General features: G+C 34.8%; 1 protein-coding gene across 1 annotated transcript in view; it reads right to left on the bottom strand.

Annotated features, from left to right (window-relative positions):
* Nucleotides 1-16,689, bottom strand: part of LOC148948250 (dosage compensation regulator mle-like) — a 46,875-nt gene extending 30,186 nt beyond the window's left edge. The window contains exons 1-2 of the mRNA XM_089094243.1: nt 16,501-16,689; nt 475-686 (exon numbers count right to left, since the gene is read on the bottom strand). Of these exons, the coding sequence (XP_088950369.1) occupies nt 475-686; nt 16,501-16,648 (360 nt within the window). The 5' untranslated portion in view covers nt 16,649-16,689. The remainder of the gene's footprint in view (nt 1-474; nt 687-16,500) is intronic.
* Nucleotides 16,690-22,065: the final 5,376 nt, after the last annotated feature.

Genomic DNA, 22,065 nt, shown 5'->3' with positions numbered 1-22,065 from the left:
TACATATATCATCATATTTGTCAGTTTAGAGGAGATTTTACCTAACTGAATACTTCCTTTGTAAACACGTTATCAAACGTTATTATGTTATCAAACGATAACACGTTATCAAAATCCTACAATAAGAAAGAGCAAAAGTTCACCCATCATATCAAGATAAAGACGAATTAACAAATCTCGCTTCTTTAAGGAAAAAAGATTCACTTTAACCAACAATATAGAAAACTTTCAATTTTTTGAAGGGGGAGGGGGAACAGCCATCTAACAGGGACCAATTTTTATTAAAGTACAAAATGTTTCTAATTTATGTTTATTACAATTGTAAGAAAACTAAAATAAAAAATCGCTCTTCTTTCTTTGGCCCTTCTTCTCAAAAGATTCTTCTGATCATCAGGTACGGATTTTAACAGCCAGCACCTTTGATTATCTGTAAAATATTTAACAAACAGCAGAAAGAAATAAAAATAACAATACCTGTGGTCCAAATCCCTCTCGAAACATAGGTCGACTGAGTCCAAGATCAGTCACTGGCTGTCCTGAAGGCTGAGATCCAGGAGCTGGGACAGCATCAGGAGCTGCTGTTCCTTCAGGCAAGTCTTTAGGATCTACTTTTCCCTGACGAACCAAATAATTGATAAAATCTTGACAGGCATTAGCCTGAGCATCTTTCTTACTAGTAGAATTTCCTAAAATGTATCAAGTTACATTAGTAAATCTTTAAACTGTTACTGGATTAAAAACAAACTAATTATTATTACTTTCTAGTACTGGAGCCACTTAAATCCTTTCTTGTTACTAAGAACGTTTTGTCTGAAGTGGAAAGCAAGTTCTTCTATTATCATTTATATTCTTTTTTTAGCTGAAATAGTTTATTATTGAACTTGACATTGTGTAGTTTTATTCTGTATGAAATATTTATGCAAGTATTTTCCAGTACACGGTTTCACCCTCATACTTCTTATAAAATATATATATATATATATATTTTTTTTTTTTTTTTTTTTTTTTTTTTTTTTTTTTGTGAGTAGCCCACCCTTGCAAGCAACGTTTTGGTATACTACCGAATGATCTTGTTTCTAGTTTTTTTTTTATAATAAGTTATTATTAAAACTACAACTACTAATATAGCTATCCCAATTAAATTGATTGTTCTAGTCACTATTGTTAGTTTTATTTTTTTCCCATCTTTTCTCAAATTACATAATATATAAATAAGCCAAAACGTATTGCATAATAAATAAATACATGACAAGTAAAAGCATAGGCCCAATAAAAGGAATACAATAAAATACTATATCCAAAGTAAGGAGTTTATTTTAGCACATAAAATTTTGATTACATAAATTAAATTGTTAAACTATATTAATTATTTTCCCATTTCTTAGTCATAATGAACATAATTTATAACCTGGTCAACGAAGTGGAACTCTTTTTGTTTTTAATTAAGTCTTAATAAGATAAACCATCTGAGAATACCAAATATATAGCATCCAATGCAGTACCTTGTAATCTTGAAGACATATACTGGTATTGATAAAACAGCTCAGATCACCTACGCACAGGACAAATAGAATTATCCTCAATGGCAACCAGACGATTATTTTTAAACTATAGTAAAGATCAACATTAAAATCTGAGACTGTGATAATGCCACTTGCTTATGTTAGAAACTAAAACACAAAACCACATGGGAGTATGACCTTGGAATGCTGTATATTTTTATGCAAATCTATTGTGATTCTAACACTTCTTTTACAATTTTTTTCTAGAACACCAAGAATAAAGTTTTTAGTTTTATACAGAGAATTTTTGTTCACCAATTTAAATAAGAACTGTGGAATTATGACACATAGTTTTTTCAAGGGAAGAAACAGTCTTCTATGATAAAAAAAATCCAACAGTTTTTATTTAATAAAACCAAAATAACCATGTAACACCAGCAACCTCAAAACATGTTAGCCCTGTACATCATACAATAAATAATTACACTTCAAATCCAAACATTTTCTTTAATTTGTTGTTGTTTTTTTCATCTTTTATGTTCTTAAATCAATTTTAATGGTTATTACTTGCATTAAAATGGCAATAGACAGTAAACTGCAAGAGTTCTATGGACATTTTCTTTTCTTCTTTTCTTTCCATGTCAAACATGGCTTTTTCCATTTAATTTTTTAAAGATGCTTTGAAACTATCTAGGATGGGGGGGGGGGATTCAAAACATAATACAAACCTGATGTATTAAAATGTATTTTAAAGGCTGTCATGGGAGATTTTTCAGGTTAATATGGAGACAGGGAGTGCAGTGAGGGGGAGAGGGTACTCCATAGCCTATCAGTAACTTCATTTAGAGAAATGAAGTGTCCAATACCTGCATTTTTTTAAACAAGCTCCTGCAAATGGAATTTCTTCAAAAAGCAATAGAAAGATTTATTTTAATTTGGCAATATAACCTAAAACAGTCATCTTCTTTTGTTTCAGTTTTATCTCTGAGGTTTACATGATGTTTCAATTAGCAAAGCTTTGCTATTAAAAACATCAAAACAATTTTGTAAGTCCCTTTTCTGCCAGGCAAAGTAGCACAAACAGTAAAGGGACTTACCAAAAACACATTTTATCTTTCAATGCCAGCACAAACAAAGCACCTGAAAAAAAAGAAAATAAAAATCAGATTTTGAAGAGCGATTCTCTATATTAGAAACATCACTAGTTCTTGGATTGTAGCTAGTTAGGATTTATAACTACAATCCAGAACCTCTTTTAAAGGTAAATTCAGCTGCTGCTGGACATGTGAGATAACTTATTATTTGCTCTAAAAAAAAAAAAAAAAACACCAGGGAAAGTTTAATATTTACTTTGAATTTCAAATTAAACAGTTGTATTCTGTACCCTTCTTGCTAAGGATAAATAATTTCTTAGACCACACTGATTTTCCATTTACAAAAAATCAAGCAAGAAAAACGGGTTTAAATTTTATTAAAGCAGTGAATCATTAACAACAAAATAAACACTTAATCGAAAAACACTCCGAATATTTCGGCCCCACGTCTGGGAGCCTTTCTCAATGGAAAAAAAGAGAAAAACAAAAAAAATGTTCATTTGAAAAACAAAAACAAACATTTTTTTATTTTTTATTACGTCTATTAGGGGGATTTGCCCCCCTAGTCAGTACCTTGCAATTTACACTAAAGTTCGAATTTTTTCCAATTCTTTAAGAATGACCCCTTAATCACAAAGGCTGTTAATTAGAATAAAAAACTCTTGTGCAACTACTAAAAAAACTTTAGCATAAAGAGCAAGGTATTGACTAGGGGGTATACCCAATCATATATGTAATAGTTTCTGTTTGTTTTAAGTTTTGATGTTGAAAGTTTTCAGTTGAATATTTGTTTTTTTGTTTTTTTTAATTTAATTTCCATTTGTTTTTTTAAATAATGCTGGGAAATCCAGCACCCTTCATAGCAATGTCCCTTCCCCCATGAAGACTTTTTCCATGGACAGATCCTCCCACATAACCCCCACTCCACCCCCCCCCCCTCACTACCAGGAAAAATTCCCCCAGGAAATGTCTATACTTCCCAATAACCAATACTGTCACCCCTGGAGATTGTGGGGGGATTAAGTCATCCTCAAAGACCTAGTTATTGCATTTTCAACCATGCTGAACAAAATGACTATCCCAAAATTTTGATCAGGCAACTTTGGGAAAAAATGAGCGTGGGAGGAGGCCTAAATGCCCTCCCTTTTTTTTTTTGTCACTTAATTTCCATTTGAATGAGCCCTCCCATGATATTCTAGGACTGCTGGGTCAATACCATCACCCCTGAAAAAATAAAAAAAATAAACATGCATACATGATCTTTCTTCTGGCAAAAAATACAAAATTCCACATTTTTGTGGGTATAAGCTTGAAACCTCTACAATAGGGTTTTCTGATACTCTGAATCTGATGGTATGATTTTCATTAAGGTTCCGACTTTCAATGGGTGTTTCCCCCTTTTTTCAAAAATAAGGCAAATTTTCTCAGGCGCGTAAGTTTTGATGGGTAAGACTAAACTTAATGAAACTTATATATTTGAAATCAGCATTAAAATCTGATTTTTTAAATGTATCTATTGGTATCAAAATTCTTTTTTTTTAGAGTTTCGGTTACTATTGAGCCAGGTTGCTCCCAAAAATTTGTTTTCAAAATAACATTTTACCATAAAGACTAAGGAAAATAATAATTACAATCCTGAATCAGCTACAAATGACAATTTATTTAGAAACATATTTTCAAACCTATGGTTACTAGGCTATGGACTGTCTTACCTTTCAGGACCCAATTATGGGCTCAAAAAGCCAATTTCTCCTAGAACCAATTATTAAATTGGCCTATGAAAAAGAGTAAAATAGACATTTATTTAGTGACATATTTACTTTCATCCTAGCTATAAGGAGAGGGGGACAAAACTGCACATATTGAGGTCATTGACCCCCTACAAGGCATTTTTCTAAAGATGAAAACTTGCTTTTGCAGATATAGATAGCTTAATTGTTCACTTTTCTTGATGATTACTTTTTAATGACTTCCATAGAGTTGTATCTTGGTGAGACCCAAAACGTATGACCTCTTAAGAACCCAAAGATGCCCCAACCATGGAGTGACTTAAGACCTACATGGGACATTTCCAGCCATTCATTAATTAATACCTGAAATAATGATTAAGATAATTTTAATATTTAATTTAGACAGTACCATAAGTTCACTATAACATTTAATTTATTTTATGGAAATTGGGCCAAATACAAGACCTTGGCTATTCACCCAGTTCCTCCTATTGAAACCTGTGCAGGAGGCTTCATAATAATGTCTTGAAAGTCAGTTTCTGTACAATCTCAACATTCAGGGAAGATGAACTTCCTTCCAGACTTGTGCAGGTAGTTTATTTTTGCTACTCTTCATCTCATTTCTTCAAATTCATCAACACAGTACAAAGTAGTTTGGCTTCTTCCTCACCACAATCCTTAGAAGCACACCATTCCCACAAGGCAAATTCTTTGTGTCACTGATATTCTCACCATGTAGACTCATCATCTGACTTGTTTTTTAGCTGCATATCTATATCTCAAATGGTATCTCTAGTTTCATCAGCACTGAATGAAACCTTTGACATCTTCTTAATGAGTCTTAGCTCAGTCTCTGCTTCTAATGTTATTTCTTCTGGTGTTCCCATCAAAATTCTACTTTTGCCTTTCCTGCATTTTTTGCATCAATTTGCTTGTAATTGCCTTCAGATATAATCTGATGCTTTCAGGAGTTGGGGCCATAGGCAAGTTTCTTATTGACCACTGTTGATCCATCAAGACAGAAGATGAAGCACAAACTGATCCAGAGTGAGGATCATCCATATTAGAATGATCTGGTACATTCTGTTCAGTTGATTTAGGGTAGTTTGTCCCTTCAGCTAGCAGAAAATCCCTTTGGCAAAAACATTCTGATTTAAAGGCCAAATTTGTGCTTTCTCATAACAAACTGTGATGTTTTGAGGATTCAGTTTTTCCAGAGAGGGATGGTTGCAAAACTTACCTATTTCATGCATTGAAATTTGCTGACCAGGGTTTAACTCTACCCAATTGTCAAATATTTCAGAAGTCCTTTGACTCAAAGACTGTGCCTTCAGACTGGAAAATATAAGTCAAAATCCAAGTTGAAATTTTCTCGTTAAATTTGAATTTATCTGAAGAACTGGTTTAGCCTGCCTACCAGTCCAGTGGAAAAGGCAGGCAAGCCTAGCAGCCCCAACCCCAGGGGTGCAATTGGGGACCTCCCAGGTACAGTCTTTTTATATTTCTGCCTGGTGCCTACACCTCTGCTTTGCTGTTATTAGAACCTTTTTATAATTTTTTGTGCCAGCCAGAAGATCCCTTGCCTTTTGCTGTTAGCTTGTAGCTTGATTAGCCTAGTTTGAAGTTAATTTTCGCCTACATCATGGGTGACAACTCAAAAAAGAGCTGTAGACCATCTAGTCACAGAGAGATGAGATCAGATCCATCCAGTACAGTGGATCTGAATCTATTAATGAGCAGATTACAATGCTCACCTCACACATTAACACCCTTAAGAACAAGCAGAAGCTAATTGCAGATTCACTTAATGACCAAAAGCTTAAATCTACTATGGCAGAAGTTGTCAGTGAGGCACTTTCTAATTAGGTTGATTCTTTGGTTGAGGCCTCTGTTAAAAAATTTGGCTCTAGTTATATGCCTGCTGCTTTTGATGCTAACAACATGTAACCTATTAAACAAGAGGAGTACAATAGTCTTAAAATGGATTTTGATGTGCTTGTTGAAAAGTAACTAAAACAATATGATTTGAGGATGTCAAAGCTTGAATCATCTCTTCATTTGCTTGACTCAGGTTTATCAGAGCTGCAAAAATCTCTGAAACCATTTCAATTCAATGTGGATCGTCTGAGTGATCAGTTTGACCAAATGAAAATTTCAAATCAGCTGATCCTATTTGGTTTCAAAGAAGACCCTTATCCAAAAGCTTCTGAAAGCAAATTTCTTGCATTTTGCAGTACTAGGTTTCCTGGTATTCCTCTGACTAAGAATGACATAGTTTCTGTAACAAGGCTCAGGTATAAAATCTCGCCCACTTGTTGTACAATTTTGTAGTCTAAGAATACAGCAGCTTATTCTTAGAGAAAAGGAAAGTATGCAAGGTAGTTGTGTCTTTATTTCTAAGTCACTTACAAAGCTTAGACTTCAGCTACTTAATTATGCTAAATCAAAGCGTGGGAAGAGGTCTACATGGTGTAGTGGAGGAGAAATACTTACCAAGCTTTCTGATGGTAAAGTGATCACTGTTAAAGAGGCATCTCAATTTGATGTTCTCCATCAGTCAACTACAGCCCCTCCAATCCCCTCCCAGGACTGAAATAAACCATTTTTCCCCTTTTAGCTCTGTTATTTTGTTGTTGTTTTTTTTTTACCTCTTTATGATATAATTGTTTTACTTATGCTTGCATTTATTTTGTTTTAAATTATTCTTATAATTAAATTCCATAAACGGTTGATAACTCTTTCCTCTGGTTGCTTTTTATTGTTTTCCCTTTTTCATTATTTTGTTTTTGCCTTTGTCCTTGTAATTGTTTGTTATTTTTTATTTTTTTTTAGCTTTGTAGCTTGTTATTGTTCTTTGTCTTGCAGGGTTTTTTTTCTTTTTTTTTTCTTTCTTTTCATTGTTGCCGATAAGTCTCACCTTTTTATTTTCAATTTACCCTCTGCTATTTCAGCCTGTTTGTTTGATATCTTGTTAATTTGTGAAGATATTGTGTGCATTTGTTATGTGTGGTAAATCTGGCTGATTTTTCTTTTCTTTTGAATTCTTCTATTCTTAAATCAATTATCTTTGAGCAACCAAGTAGGCAAACAAGAGGCCCACACACTTGACCCTCTTCTTGAATCTATGGTTAATTCTAGTTGCAATTATCACACTACTATTGATTTTTGTGATAAAATCATGCCTTCTCTCTCTTTAAATAGTTGCTTTAATGTATTTTGTTTGAATGTACATGGGATACAAGATAAGTGGGATAGTCTGAAATCATATTTGTGGTCTGATAATTCTTGCCCTTTTGATGTAATTGGTCTAACAGAAACATGGTTTTTTGATAGTGAAAATTCAACAGCGTATAATATGCATGATTATATTGCTATTCATGTCCCTAGAATGGTAACAAAGTGCTCAGGGGGCATTTCTTTATTTATAAAATCTGATATTATATTTAGTAGACGGTATGACCTTGAATCCTTGTTTACTTCAGTAGTGTTTCATAGTAGGACTGTTTATTCTCTTGTCATTGATCTGAAAAGCCAGTCTGCATGTGATACTGTTTGTTTGTTTTATAAGCCCCCTCCTTTTCAAAAACATCTGTTCTGTGATCTGCTTGATCAGCTTTCTGGTGTTGGGAATTTCTCTAAAAAACGTATTCGTGTTTTGGGAGATTTTAATTGTAATATGTTAAATGTCGGATCTAGTGATGAATGTGACCATCTCTTTGATGTGCTTTCTTCTTCTGGGCTACTTCCTTCATTTTTTTTCCTTCTCGTGTTGATCCTACAAGAGATTCTGCCACTTTGATAGATAATATTTTCATTTCTCATTCTCCAAAATTGAAGTTTACTTCTGGTCTTGTTTTCACTGATCTGTCTGATCACTTGCCTATTTATCTATCACTTTTTGTGCCTAAAACTGAGATTGCTGTGAATGAGCAAGGGGAATCTTCTTTTAAAACTTTTACCAATAAAGAAATTTCTAATTTAATTATTAGTCTTCAGAGTAATGATTGGTCTAGTGTTCTTGAAGCTAATGATGTTGATTGTGCAACAAGTTTATTTGTGTGTTGTATGGGAGCTCTGTTGGATAAGCATTTTCCTCTGAGGAAGAAACCAAGAACTTCTATGCCCAAACGCCCATGGATGTATAAAGGTCTAATCAGTGCTAAACATATGAAGGTGTCTCTGATCAATGTTGCATGTAAAAGTAAAACACGGAATGATCTTTTGAAGTATAAACATTATAAAAATGTACTTACGACTTCAGTACGTGCAGCCAAAAAGCTCTATTTTTTGCGTCAAATTGATGAGTGTAAGGGGAACTTGCAAAAGGTTTGGAATGTAGTTAATGAAGCTACTTCTTGCAAGAAACTCAAACAGTCCCCCCCCTGTCATTACAGGAATGCTGATGGATCTATTGTGGATAAAAATTCTTCAGCAAACGCCTTCAATTCGTATTTCACCACTCTTCCTTCAGTTCCCATTCAACCCAAGAGTAGAGTAAGTAGTTTTCCCATAGCAGAAGTCATTTTTCCTTTCCCCATGCAGTGATATTGAAATTTATAGTATTACTTCCAAGCTTCCATGTAGCCGTTCAGTTGATGGTTTTGGTATGAGTAATAATGTTCTTAAAAAAATTGGTCAGTTTGTTTCTAAGCCCATCTTACACATGACTAGCCTCTTTCTTTCTTCTGGTGTTTCGCTCATTTATTTAAAGTTGTTTATGTTTTACCTTTACATAAAAAAGGTGATTCATCTCTAATTTCAAACTATAGACCTATTTCTCGTCTTCCTGTCATCTCTAAAGTTGTTGAGAAAGTAGTGTATCATAGACTCTCTTCATTTGTATTTAGTACTAATACAACTGCAGAAAATTCTCTCATAACTAACCATCAGTATGGTTTCTGTCCAACTCTCTCTACCTTGAATGCACTTTCAGATGCAACAGAGTTTGAGCGTGTTAATTTGGACAAGGGTTTTTGTGTTTTGGGTTTATTTCTTGACTTTTCAAATGCCTTTGATATAGTCGACCACTCTGTTCTTTCGTCTATACTATCTTTATTTTGAGTACATGGAGTCCTACTAGAATGGTTAAGGTCTTATCTGTAGGGAAGGTCTCAGTATGTTTCAGTTAATGGTAATTCTTCCACTACTTTGCCTATATTGAAGAGTGTCCCACAGGGCTCTGTGCTTCGACCACTTTTTTTTTTAATTTTCATTAATGATCTTGTTGATGGTCTTCATCCCCTTGTGCACCCTATTCTTTTTGCTGATGACAGAAACTTTTTCATTGCTGCAGTGGACTTGCCATCTGCCACTTCCCTAGCTCAAGGTCTTCTTGATAAAGTAAAAGATTGGTGCTGGTCAAATGGTATGACTCAACAGCCAAAAAAGTGCCATTGTACACTTCAGGATTCCTTATCGTATGAGAGACGTAAGGGAGCCAATCATCCTGACTAATGGGAATGATGTTATACCGCAAGATGCTATGATGAAATTTCTTGGTGTGTATCTTGACTGTTTTCTCTCTTTTAAACCTCATATAACTCACACCCGTTCCCTCATCTTCTGCCAGTCTTCAATGTTGCACCGGGTTAGCTCATTTCTTCCCCCAGATGTTATGCTTTCTCTTTATTATGCTTTTATTTTTCCTTACCTTTCTTATTGCTGCTCTGTCTGGGGTAATACTAATAAATCTCTTCTCTGCTCACTTCAAAGAACCCAAAATAGGGCAGTGAAGGCTACTTTTCTTCTCCCTTGGCTTTATCCTTCCTCATATCTTTATAATGATACTCGAATAGCTCCACTGGATTGTATTGTGGGAAAAAGCAATCTTTATTTAGTGCATTCTGCTTTTCTAGGTACACTTCCACTGCCTCTGCAGAAATTTTTTTCACGGAGAGGCTCAGGTAGGTACTCTAATTTTTTACATAGTTCTTCTTGTAGACTTATTTTGCCCAAACGTTCATCTACAGCAGCCCTGAGGTCTGCTGTTTATAAATCAATTCAGTTATGGAATTCAATCCCACCAGATGTCCCGTTATTTCTGTCTGCAAAGGCAGTTATTTGTTGTGTCTTTCCAGTTTAGTAATTTCTCATTTCTCTCTCCTTTGTTTATTTTCCCTGTTTTCTCTTTTTCTAGTGTTTCTCCTTTTTGTGTTTTTCCCTTATATATTTTTTTTTTATTCTATATGGTAGGGTTTATTCTCTTTAATCTTTATTTAGTATAAATTGTTTGATTTAGAATATTATTTATGTTTCTTTTAGTACTTTGTTATGTTGTAAGGCCAATAACAAGCCAAGGTTATTGGTCTAAATAATTTTCCCTGACGTTTATATTTGAATTTAGTATTAATAAAATGATTGATTGATTGACACCAATATGCAAGAAAGGTGATAAAACAAATGCAAAGAATTATCAGCCAATCAGCTTAACCTCAACTGTAGCAAAAACCCTGGAATGCATTGTGAACACCAAAATTCCAACACATCTTCTGTCCAATAGTATACTATCACCAGACCAGCACAGATTCCTTCCAGGAAAGTCAGTGGAGACCAGCTTAATTGAAACTTACAATATCATCACTGACCTTTTGGAGAGGGGAGTACCCATTAAACTTGCCAAAGCATTCAACAAGGTGCCCCACAGAAGCCTTAGGGCCAAATTATTGGCAGTTGTCATCCACACTAATGTAGTAGAATGTGTGATAAACTTCCTGACAGACCAAGAGCAGCAGGTCCAACTTTTCACCAATAATGGTGATAAAGTACTCTCCAAACCATGTGACATTGTCAGTGGAGTTCCTCAGGGTACCATCCTAGGTCCCACCCTCTTCCTCATTTAGATAAATGATATGACAAAGGAAGCCACAAATAACATCATGCTTTACACTGATGACTCCAAACTTTTTGGATCAGCCATTCAACAAAGCCTGCAATCAGATCTCCAGAGAATCCTGAAGTGGACCAGTGAATGGCTGCTTGAGTTCAACATCAATAAATGCAGTGTCCTCCATTTTGGCAATAATAATCCTCACCACCAGAATACTACGTGTGACCAGAATTTGCAGTCTGATATTCAGCTACAAACCAGTCATGATGAACAAGACTTGGGGATACTTTTTGATGAGCAACTGAAGTTCTACAGACATTGGCAACAAGTGGTGTCAAAAGCTAACTCAAGTCTAGGCCTGCTGAAATGCACTAGCATCAGCTGCTCCCATATTGTCTTCCTGAGACTTATAAGGGTATTGTTAGGATGTTTTTGGACTTTGGAACATGGCTGACCTCCCTCTCCTACAACCATGACACCAGAATAACTGAAGGAGTTCAAAGACATGCCACAAAATGCATCATGGGTCTGCAAAATATGCCATATGATAAGAGACTGGAGCACCTAAAACTACCAACACTGGTTTTCAAACATCAAAGATATGATATGATGCTGCCCTACAAATATAATAGTGAGCCAAACAACACCCTCCTCACCAAACATACAGGTCAACAAAGCACTACAGGACACTTGCAGAAGTTACCAAAGCAAAGAGTGAAGACCAGAATATGCCAGAACTTTTTACTGAGCATATTTCCAATGACTAGAACAACCTTCAAGAGGAAACTATGACTGCACTCACTAGTTCCTCCTTCAAGTCAAGATTTGACAAAGAATGGAACAACAAGCCATGGAAATACAAGTGGGACAGTCTGTCCCTCTTAGCTGCCAACTAATGCAACAGCAATAGGCCCATATCACAGTGACATTCTAAATGGCAGAAATTAAAATGACAGTGACATTCAAAATGGCATATCACAGTGACAGAGCAGGTCCAGCATGGGCCTTATTTTGCTTCAATGCAAATTAAGGTAAATACTTAAACAAATCCCTGTTCAATGGTGTATACACTGAAACATCAAGCAGTTGGGACTATGAGAGAGAAAGGTTAGAGGGTGGATGTCATTATCTTTGCACAAGGAAGCTAATTCTACTGAAATAAAACTTTTATGACTGTTGAGCAAGAGTAAAACAGGGTATTTTTTGCTGGGTTTGACTTCCTTTAAAAATTGTTCCATAGAATAAAGGGAATTGTCTGAGATTATCTATCCCCTTGATTAGGCTTAAGTCAATGCATCCTAGCAGTCTATCCTAATTCTCTCTGGATCTTTGACCAGTGGAGCTCTCTGGAATTGAGTAATTAACCAGTTGCAGATGGGACTCCACCCTTTCACTATTGGGAAAAATTACTTTATAAGCTTATATAGAATGGTACTATCTAATCTCCCTATAATTAAAAACATTTTAGTCATCTAGTTGGAAAATTTGGCCCATCTGTATAGGAGAAATCTATATTTGCCAACTAGTTGACAATAAATGTTGCCCCAGCAAAACTTTCCTTTTCCAACTAGTTGACTAATAACTTCTCCACAGAAAAAAAACTTGATTTTTCCAGCTAGTTGACTAGTAACTTCTACCCATCTAAACTTAATTTTGCCAAGTAGCTGTAAACAAACATTGCCCCAGAAAAGAATTTATTTTCTAACTAGTAACTTCTCCCCTTGCAGGAAGTTCCCATTTCCTTTAAATTATTCTTTCTGACAAACTGCTTTCCTTTTAGCCCTAGACAGTTGGCCAAAAAGGCAAATTTTTGGCAATTTGTCATCCTTCATCTGCAGAATGTGCCCTAGCCAGCTCAACCTTTCTTTTATTATAGACCTAGAAAGCAGGATTGAACCATATTTTTTGTACAACCTACTGTTTGAAATATGGTCAGTCAGCAGGGTACCCAGAACAATCTGTAGGCAATTTCTATGGAAAACATCTAGCAAATTGTCATCCACTTTTTGGAATTTTCATTTAGGTTTGTATATACTGATGGGATCATCAGGGAGGGAGGGTTGCTTTGTTGTCAGAATAACAACTAATATATTGAAAAAGAGCATGAAATAAGAACATTGTTATTTTTATTTTATTAGCCCACCATGTTTTTTGAGAAGTGCTGCTAAACGGAAATTTCACCATTATTTGGAAATTTGACTAATTTACCCTTCTATTCTTAGCATGGGCATCCATAAGGGGGGCACCTGCCCTATCCCCTGGCTGAATGATGCTGCCTTATTCTTATATTTTTGTTCAGAGATTTCTATTATATATCATTAAAAGTGCCAATTAAATGATGTTTGCCCTCCCCTGGAAATCAGCTTATGGGTCCCCATGATTCTTACAGATGTGTGTACTAACAGTTTCAAGTATCCCAGCCTATAATAAATAGGCCAGGGTGAAAGCCTATTGAAAAAGGGGATTCTACCCTTTGACAATTGGAAAAAATTACTTTATAAGCTTATATAGAATGTTGGTATCCAATCTCTTTCTAACATCATTTTTTATATAATCCTAAAAAGGGCTTAACTCAGATTTCCCTCTCAATCACTCAGACTATCTGTTTTGGCTTTTTCTACAATTAGCTCTGTCTTGATGCCTACTGCAAAATACTTGATTTTCAATTCATGTGAAACAAACATTGCCCCAGAAAATAATTCATTTTCTAACTAGTTGACTAGTAACTTCTCCCCATCAAGACTTTATTTTTCCAACTAGTTGACTAATAACTTCTACCCAATAACAGTTGATTTTGCCAACTAGCTGGAAACAAACATTGCCCCAGAAAACAATTAATTAGCTAACTAGTTGACTTATAGCTTCACCCTAGCAAAACTTAATTTTTCCAACTAGTTGACTAACAACTTCTACCCAGCAACACTTAAATTTACCAACTAGTTGACAATAAATGTTGCCCCAGCAAAACTTTCCTTTAGTTTCTAACTAGTCGACTAATAACTTCTCCCCAGCAAAACTTAATTTTGCCAACTAGCTAGAAAGAAACATTGCCCTAGAAAACAATTCATTTTTTGAACTAGTAACTTCTCCCCCCCCCCAGGAAGTTCCCATTTCCTTTAAATATTTCTTTATGACATCCTCTCCCCCAAACAAAGACAACTTGCTTTCCTTTTAGCCCTAGACAGTTGGCCAAAAAAGAAAACCTTTGGCAATCTGTCATCCTTCATCTGCACTGCCCTAGCCATCTAAACCTTTCTTTCATTATAGCCCTAGAAAGCAGGATTGAACCACATATTTTGTACAGCCTACTGTCTAAAATATGGTCAGTCATCTGGGTATCCAGAACAATCTGTAGGCAATTTCTATGGAAAATATCTAGTAAAGTGTCATCCACTTTTTGCAATTTTCTTTTAGTTTTGTATATATTGATGGGATCATCAGGGAGGAAGGGTTGCTTTGTTGCCAGGATAACAACTAATATAGTGAAAAAGAGCATGAAATAAGAAAATTGTTATTTTTATTTTATTAGCCTACCATGTTTTTTTGAGAAGTGCTGCTAAACTGAAATTTTACCATATTTGGAAATTTGACCAATTTACCCTTCTATTCTTAGAGATGTGTGCACTCACAGTAGCCAAGCCTATAATAAATAGGCCAGGGTGAAAGCCTATTGAAAAAATAAAGTTTTGTTGGGGAGAAGGTGCTAGTCAAGTATTTGGAAAATGAATTGTTTTCTGGGGCAATGTTTGTTTCCAGCTAGTTGGCAAATTCAAGTGTTGTTGGGGAGAAGTTGTTAGTCAACTAGTTGGAAAATAAATTGCTTTCTGGGGCAGTGTTTGTTTCCAGTTGGCATAAATAAGTATTGCTGGGGATAAGTTATTAGTCAAAAAGTTGGAAAATGAATTGTTTTCTGGGACAATGTTTCTTTATTAGTCAACTTATTGGAACATAAAAGTTTTGCCAGGGAAATGTTTCTTGTCAACTAGTTGGCAAATATAGATTTCTTCTGTAGGGATGGGCAAAAATTTCCAACTAGATGGCAAAAATATTTTGAATTATAAGGAGATTGGATAGTACCATTTTATATAAGCTTATAAACTAGTTTTTTCCAATAGGCCTAGTCTAAGAGTGGATAGCCATTGCAGATACAAAGTATACTGTTTTGGCATTTTGCCTCTTTCTACTGACACAGTCTATTCTATCTGTTCTCTTCCACTTTTAGCAATCACCTTTGGGTAGTGTTGTAAAATTATAAAAAAAAACTTGGTAAGTAAAATTGGTAAAATAGCCTATAGTAAATTAGTAGAACAAGGTACTCTCTATAGGTGTTTTTGAGTTGCCCTGCAGCTAAGGACCTGTTGAACATTTCTTTTTATCATCACTTTTAGCTTTTAATGATTCTAATTTTCCTAGGCTTAACAAAGATAATACCACACCATCTAGAGTTTCATCAGTTTTATTAACAGTCTAGGTCATCCCTTTAGTTAAAAAACATTTTGATGGGTTTCTAAGAGCTTTTGTGCCCCCCTCCTAAACAAAAGTCTTGGATATGGCCCAGAGGATTATAGGGTAAGACACCCAGTAGTCGGACACTTTAATCACTTTGAAAACTTTTTGACATTTAAAATACTCTAATTACTGTATTATACCACCTAGAAACTTAATTTTTTTATCAAAAAATTTCTGAAGAATTTCTGAACAAGTAGGTTACTAATTCAAATAGTTTCACTTGTACAGCACCTCCTATTTTTGAATTTACTAACAAGTGACAATTCTGCCTAAACTTGGACATACAAACAGCTCATTGCAAATAGTGATTAAAATAGTATAAAAGATTATGTCCAAGAATAGGCAGGTGGCCGACTACTGGGTGTCTTACCCTAAATCAATTTTTGCCTCAACCCTCCTGTTGTCTCTCCCTTAAAACTAATTATGGGTACTTCTGTGTTATAAAAGACCAATAGGCTAACTGGTTTTCACAATCTTTATACTAGACAATTAGCTTTGGCTTGGTGGAACACTACATTGTAGACCTAGGCCTAGCTATATTTTAATTAAATATTTAGTTGGTATTTTGGTTAGGTTAACATGCAATCAAAGCCCAATTAAGTAACCAGATTAATAATACTTCTTGACAAACAAGATCTCTGCAATGACCATGCAGTGTGTTGTTAGGCTAGACTATATTAACATTTAATCCTTGAGCACTGTATTAGCCTATTAAGCTAATGTCAAACCCCCTGCACCATCACAGGACTCATAATATTACTTTACTCATGACATCTAATTTGAAAGCAAAGATAAATTCCACACAAATGGAGCTAGCCTATGTAATTCATTCCACTAACCTGCACCAACATAAGGGAAGTCAGACACCCTAAGCTCACACAGAAACCTTAAACGATGCTTGGGTCCAGTAGGTCGAAAATCAAATTCTGGCAAGTTCCATTTCTGTTTCTGGCATAGTTTAATAAGAAAATCTTTAGCATCTCCCATTTTGATCAATAAGGCTAATCCAATCTATGATAATATGCTGCAACTGCTTCCTTTCTTCTATGGATTCAAATGGTATGTTCACATCAATATTTTACTTTTTACTGTCAACAGAACGCAACTAATCGCGACTTTAGCATAAGAGATATGCAGTTTTGATGAAATGATTATCAAAGGGGGAGTTGCTCAGACAAGGAGTGAAAGATATGTCAGCTTTTCAGAACTAAATAAAAAAATATTCTTTACGGTTAAGATTCTAGTTTGGCTATTTTTCGCTGTCTTGGAGAGGGGTTCTGTTAGGAAAATGAAACTTTCCGTAATGAATCCAGGACAAAAACCATGCTCAGGGAAGGTATTACCAAGCTTCTATATTAACCCTGTTCTAATTTCTAAGTCTTAGAAAGTTGCCTACTTGAAAAATCTATACCTGTTGAAATTTTGATAAAACTTTACCTTACCCAAGACCTTTACCTTAGTTTTCAGTTATCACTTTCTTTTTCTCTGGTTTTAGTTCTGAAAATCCAATTTCTGTTATTTGAGTAGAATTTTAAGCCATATCAACATTTTTTTTTATGAATCTAGGAAATGTATTTGCAAGTCTTTGAAACATCATAAATTGGGATTGAGTAAAGTTATGAAGCTGAAAACAGTTTTGTTGTACATCATTCGGTAAATATTTTGCAGTTCCTATTATTGACTTACTAATAGACTAAACATATCACTCGATGCCGCTCCAATGTCCCGCTAATGTACGCGCCTCCTTCTAACTCTAATAATTGTTTAAATGTTTATTGACCTGCATCACCTAATTCTGTCTCTCAATGGTCTAGTAGTGAACACAATAACAATAGTTTCCTTTCTGATGCTGACACTTCTCTTGTTTCTTCAACAACAACTTGTTTAACTGATGTTTCTTCCTTGTCATTTCATAGTGCTGTATCCAATGGCCTTACCAGTCCTTTAGTTCCTGCATCCTCGCTGATTCTCACCTCTCAGGGGATGAGATTCCTTAGCTCCAATGTTGATAGCCTCCCTAATAAGCTTTCTGAACTCTCTTTTCGTATGAAATCTAAAGGAGTGGATGTTGCTGCAACTACGGAAGTTTCACCAAAAAATACCTTGTCAGTCTTACCTCCTGATGAAATCAAAATTGATGATTACCAACTATTTTCTAATCTGAATTCCCCACTCTGCCACCAAGGAGTGTGCCTTTATATAAGAGATGGACTAAATGTTAGTCTCATTCAATTCAATTCTCTGAATACTGATGAAATTGAGTCTGTTTGGATTAAACTACACAATCAAAGAACTTCAATTGTAGTGGGTGTTGTTTATAGAAGCCCCAGTGCTCCATGTCTTATGGATTCGGGATCAAATTTGGCTGCCATGTTGTCTCATATGATACCCAATTTTGCCAGCTATGATCTTGTCCTTATGGTGGATTTTAACCTTCCTGAAATCCAATGGATTGATGGATCTGGTTTTTGTAATAGAGATTCTCCTTTTTTGTCTGCCCTCTCTGATAATTCCCTCTGTCAAACAATTTCACAACCAACTCGTTTCAGGGAAGGTCAAGTCTCCAACATTCTTGATCTGGTTTACTCAGTAACCCTGACCTTCTTATTAAGAATGTTATAACCACACCTGTTGGTGACAGTGACCATGTTGTAATTATTTCAGAGTTATGTCTGCCTACAATTCAACATTCCTCTAAGCAACAAAAGTATGTTAACTACAAAATAGTCTCTGAAAAACTTCCCAAAGTCAACTGGAAAAAGCTTATTACTGATGATTAATTAAAAAAATTTTCCGAAAAATAAGTTTTTTAAAGAAAAATAAAGGCCATTTTAAAGCTAAGCTCAGGAGATACAAATACCTGTTAAAATTCAAACTCAAAACGAGCAGAAATTACTATTAAAGAATAAATGAACCCCAAAACGAACAGAAATTAAATAAACAATCATAGCAAAAAACATACAACAAGTAATATGAAAATCGAAAACAAATATTTTGCTATTAAAGTATAAATGAAACTTAAAACGAACAGAAATTAAATAAACAATCAATGCGAACAACCATACAATATATACTAATTTAAATGAATAAATAAATCTTAAAACGAGTGAAACTTAAATTGAATATGCAAATCCAGTTTGAATCAAATAAATATAACTACAAACAAGAGTTTGGGTATCATCTCACTACAGAAGCCTAAAACCTACTGCGTCATTGGCGCTTTACTGAAAACAATTCTTTGAAATGTTTCCACTTGTGTACCTTTAATAAATAAAAAATTAATTTATATCTTAGGGAATAAATATCAGAATATGTATATTAAATTGACAATGCACATTTTTTTTTCAGTAAACTCATTTGAATTTTTTTTAAGTAAAGTACAAATTATATTCTGGCTTTTAGAAAGCATAGGGGTTTTAAACCCTACTCACATTAATTTCCGCTCGTTTTGGGTTTGACTATAATATTTATTTTAATTTTGGTTCGTTTTGGGTTTCATTTATTTATTGATACTGATTTGGGGTAGTTGTATGCTTGGTAGATTATATGATAATCCGGACGCCAGGTGTTGAAAATGTGAAACATACCACGACGGAATGGGGCTGCTACGAGAATTAGCCTACCCTCCACCCCCGAAATTGACCATGCGGACTCAAAAATTACCAATGGCACTTGCTTGCGAGGGGTGGAACACTCCGAAACTTGACATTTTATTATATTTTGGTGTTTCATGCAAGAAAATGCATGTTCCACAAAGTTTGTGGTGCAGTTTTCCACTCAAATAGAAATGCCTAGAAGCCATAGAATTTTTTCATAACAAACTAACACGATTAGTTACAAAAATGGCAAAGTTAAAAAAAATGGCAAAACTATATGAGTCTTCAACAGTCTTGGAAAGTATAAACAAAACCAAATTGAATATTAGATATATAATGATATTAATTGTTGAAAGATCCATCAGTTCAAGATTTTTTTTCACTGTAATTTTTATTTTCATTTTCAATGCTGTAAGAACTGGAAAATAATAAATTTGAAATAAAGGAGTAATTCGTTTTCAGTGAAGCACTAATGACTCAGAGGGCTTTAGGTTTTTACAGTTAAAGAAGGGGGCAGTATCCAAATTTTGCTTGTAGTGAAACTATATTTGTATTGACCAATCTTGAAAAGAACTAATAAATTAAACTGAATATTTGATGCATAATGATATTAATTTCTAAAAAGCTCATCGGTTCAAAATTTTACTGTAATTTTAATATTTATTTTCAATATTAAGTACAAAATAAAATATTTGTAATATAATTCGTTTTCAGTAAAGCGCCAATGACGCAGTAGGTCTTAGGCTTCTGCAGTGAGACGATACCCAAACTCTTGTTTGTAGTTATTTTTATTCGATTCAAACTTGATTTGCATATTCAATTTAAGTTTCACTCGTTTTAAGATTTATTTATTCATTTACATTAATATATATTGTATGGTTGTTCGCATTGATTGTTTATTTAATTTCTGTTTGTTTTAAGTTTCATTTATACTTTAATAGCAAAATATTTGTTTTCGTTTTAAGCTTGATTTTCATATTACTTGTTGTATGTTTTTTGCTATGATTGTTTATTTAATTTCTGTTCGTTTTGGGGTTCATGTATTCTTTAATAGTAATTTCTGCTCGTTTTGAGTTTGAATTTTAACAGGTATCTGTATTTCCTCAGCTTAAGTTTAAAATGTCCTTAACTTTTCTTTGAAACACTTGTTTTTTGGAAAGTTTTTTAATTAATTTTTGTTTGTTTTTGATTTGCAAAAAGTCTCAAGTTTATATAGCAGTGGAGGGGGTGCTTACTGTCCGATTATTCTTGACTTTAAAAAACAGATCTAGAACTTTCTATTGAAATCGAATGAGGCTTTTTTCAAAGTCTATACGATTACCTCTTTGATAAAAACCTTATATATGAACAATAGACAGCTTGCATAACTTGTGGACAGCGATTGACAACAATGAATGGATTGAAAAAATAGCTCCAATAAGGGGGTTTAGACCATTTCAATTGCTGACACAAAGGGATCACGACTGTTTGGAATTGACCTTAATAGGAATTTGTGTGACAAAGCAATTTTGCATCTATCACAGAGTATGTATTTTAACCTTATAATTTGGATAATTATAATAGGTTTCCTATGAGTTGTTCCCATACAAAAACCCTTCCCGTAAGTTATAAGCCCCCGTTAATAAGTTATGCCCCAGGGCATAACTTACAACGCCTACCCCTGGGCCTTGGTGGGCTGTGTCGACACCGGAGTTTTTTGTTATCAGAACTTTGAACTATTTTAACAAAATGTCTATCTAAAAATTTTTATCTGATGCATTTAGGGCGTGAAGAAGGGAGAAGGGCAAATAGCACTTTAACCCCTTTTGACTATTAAAATGTGAACAGGATTTTGAGTTTCCAAACAGATAAGCCCACAGTAAAGTTTAGACAACACTCTCGTCCATTAGAAATAACATGAAGGATTTGGAGACTTCTTAAATTTCGGCCCTTGCCCAGAGGGCTGTGGAGGAGTTGTAATCCTCAAAGACCTAATTTCCAGAACTAGTTTTATTAAAACTACGTTTAATAGAATGGCTGTCATAAAATTTTGATTGGATGTATTTGGGGAAAAGGTGGGCGTGAGAGGGGGGTTAGTTGCCCTCAAATCACTTTTGACTATTACAAAGGGCACTAGCCTTCGGAATTTCCAATCGAATGAGCCTTTTTTGAAGTTTCTACAACACCGTCTTCTATAAAAACCTTATATGTCCCCAGGGCATAACTTAAAACCCTTGCCCTGAGGGTTGTGGGGGATTGTCCTCCTCAAAAACATATTTTTTATCTGGAAATCAACTACTCTGAACAAAATGGCTATCTCAAAATTTTGATTGGATGTGTTTGGGGGAATGATGGGCGTGTGGGGGGGCTAGTTGCCCTCCAATCACTTTCGACTATTTAAAAGGGCACTAGCCCTTCGAATTTCCAGTTGAATGTGCCTGTTTTGAAGTTTCTACGACACCGCCTTCTATAAATACCTTATATGCCGCCAGGGCATAACTTAAAACTCTTGCCCTGAGGGTTGTGGGGGAGTGACCTTCTCAAAAACATATTTTCTATCTGGAAATCAACTAAACTGCACAAATTGGCTATCTCAAAAGTTTTATTCGATGTGTTAGGGGGAATGATGGCCGTGGGAGAGGGTCTAGTTGCCCTCCAATCACTTTCGACCATTAGCCCTTTAATTAAAGGGCACTAGCCCTTTAATTTCCAATCGAATGAGCCTGTTTTGAAGCTTCTACGTTAACGCCTTCTATAAAAACCCTTTATGCCCCCAGGGCATAACTTAAAACCCTTGCCCTGAGGGTTGTGGGGGAGTGTCCTCCTCAA

Source organism: Artemia sp. Qi Xiang Cuo, chromosome 9 (assembly GCF_049724085.1).
Source record: "Artemia sp. Qi Xiang Cuo chromosome 9, ASM4972408v1, whole genome shotgun sequence".
NCBI lineage: Eukaryota > Metazoa > Arthropoda > Branchiopoda > Anostraca > Artemiidae > Artemia > Artemia sp. Qi Xiang Cuo.
Note: the sequence above shows the minus strand (reverse complement) of the source record. Positions and strands in the feature narration are given on the sequence as shown.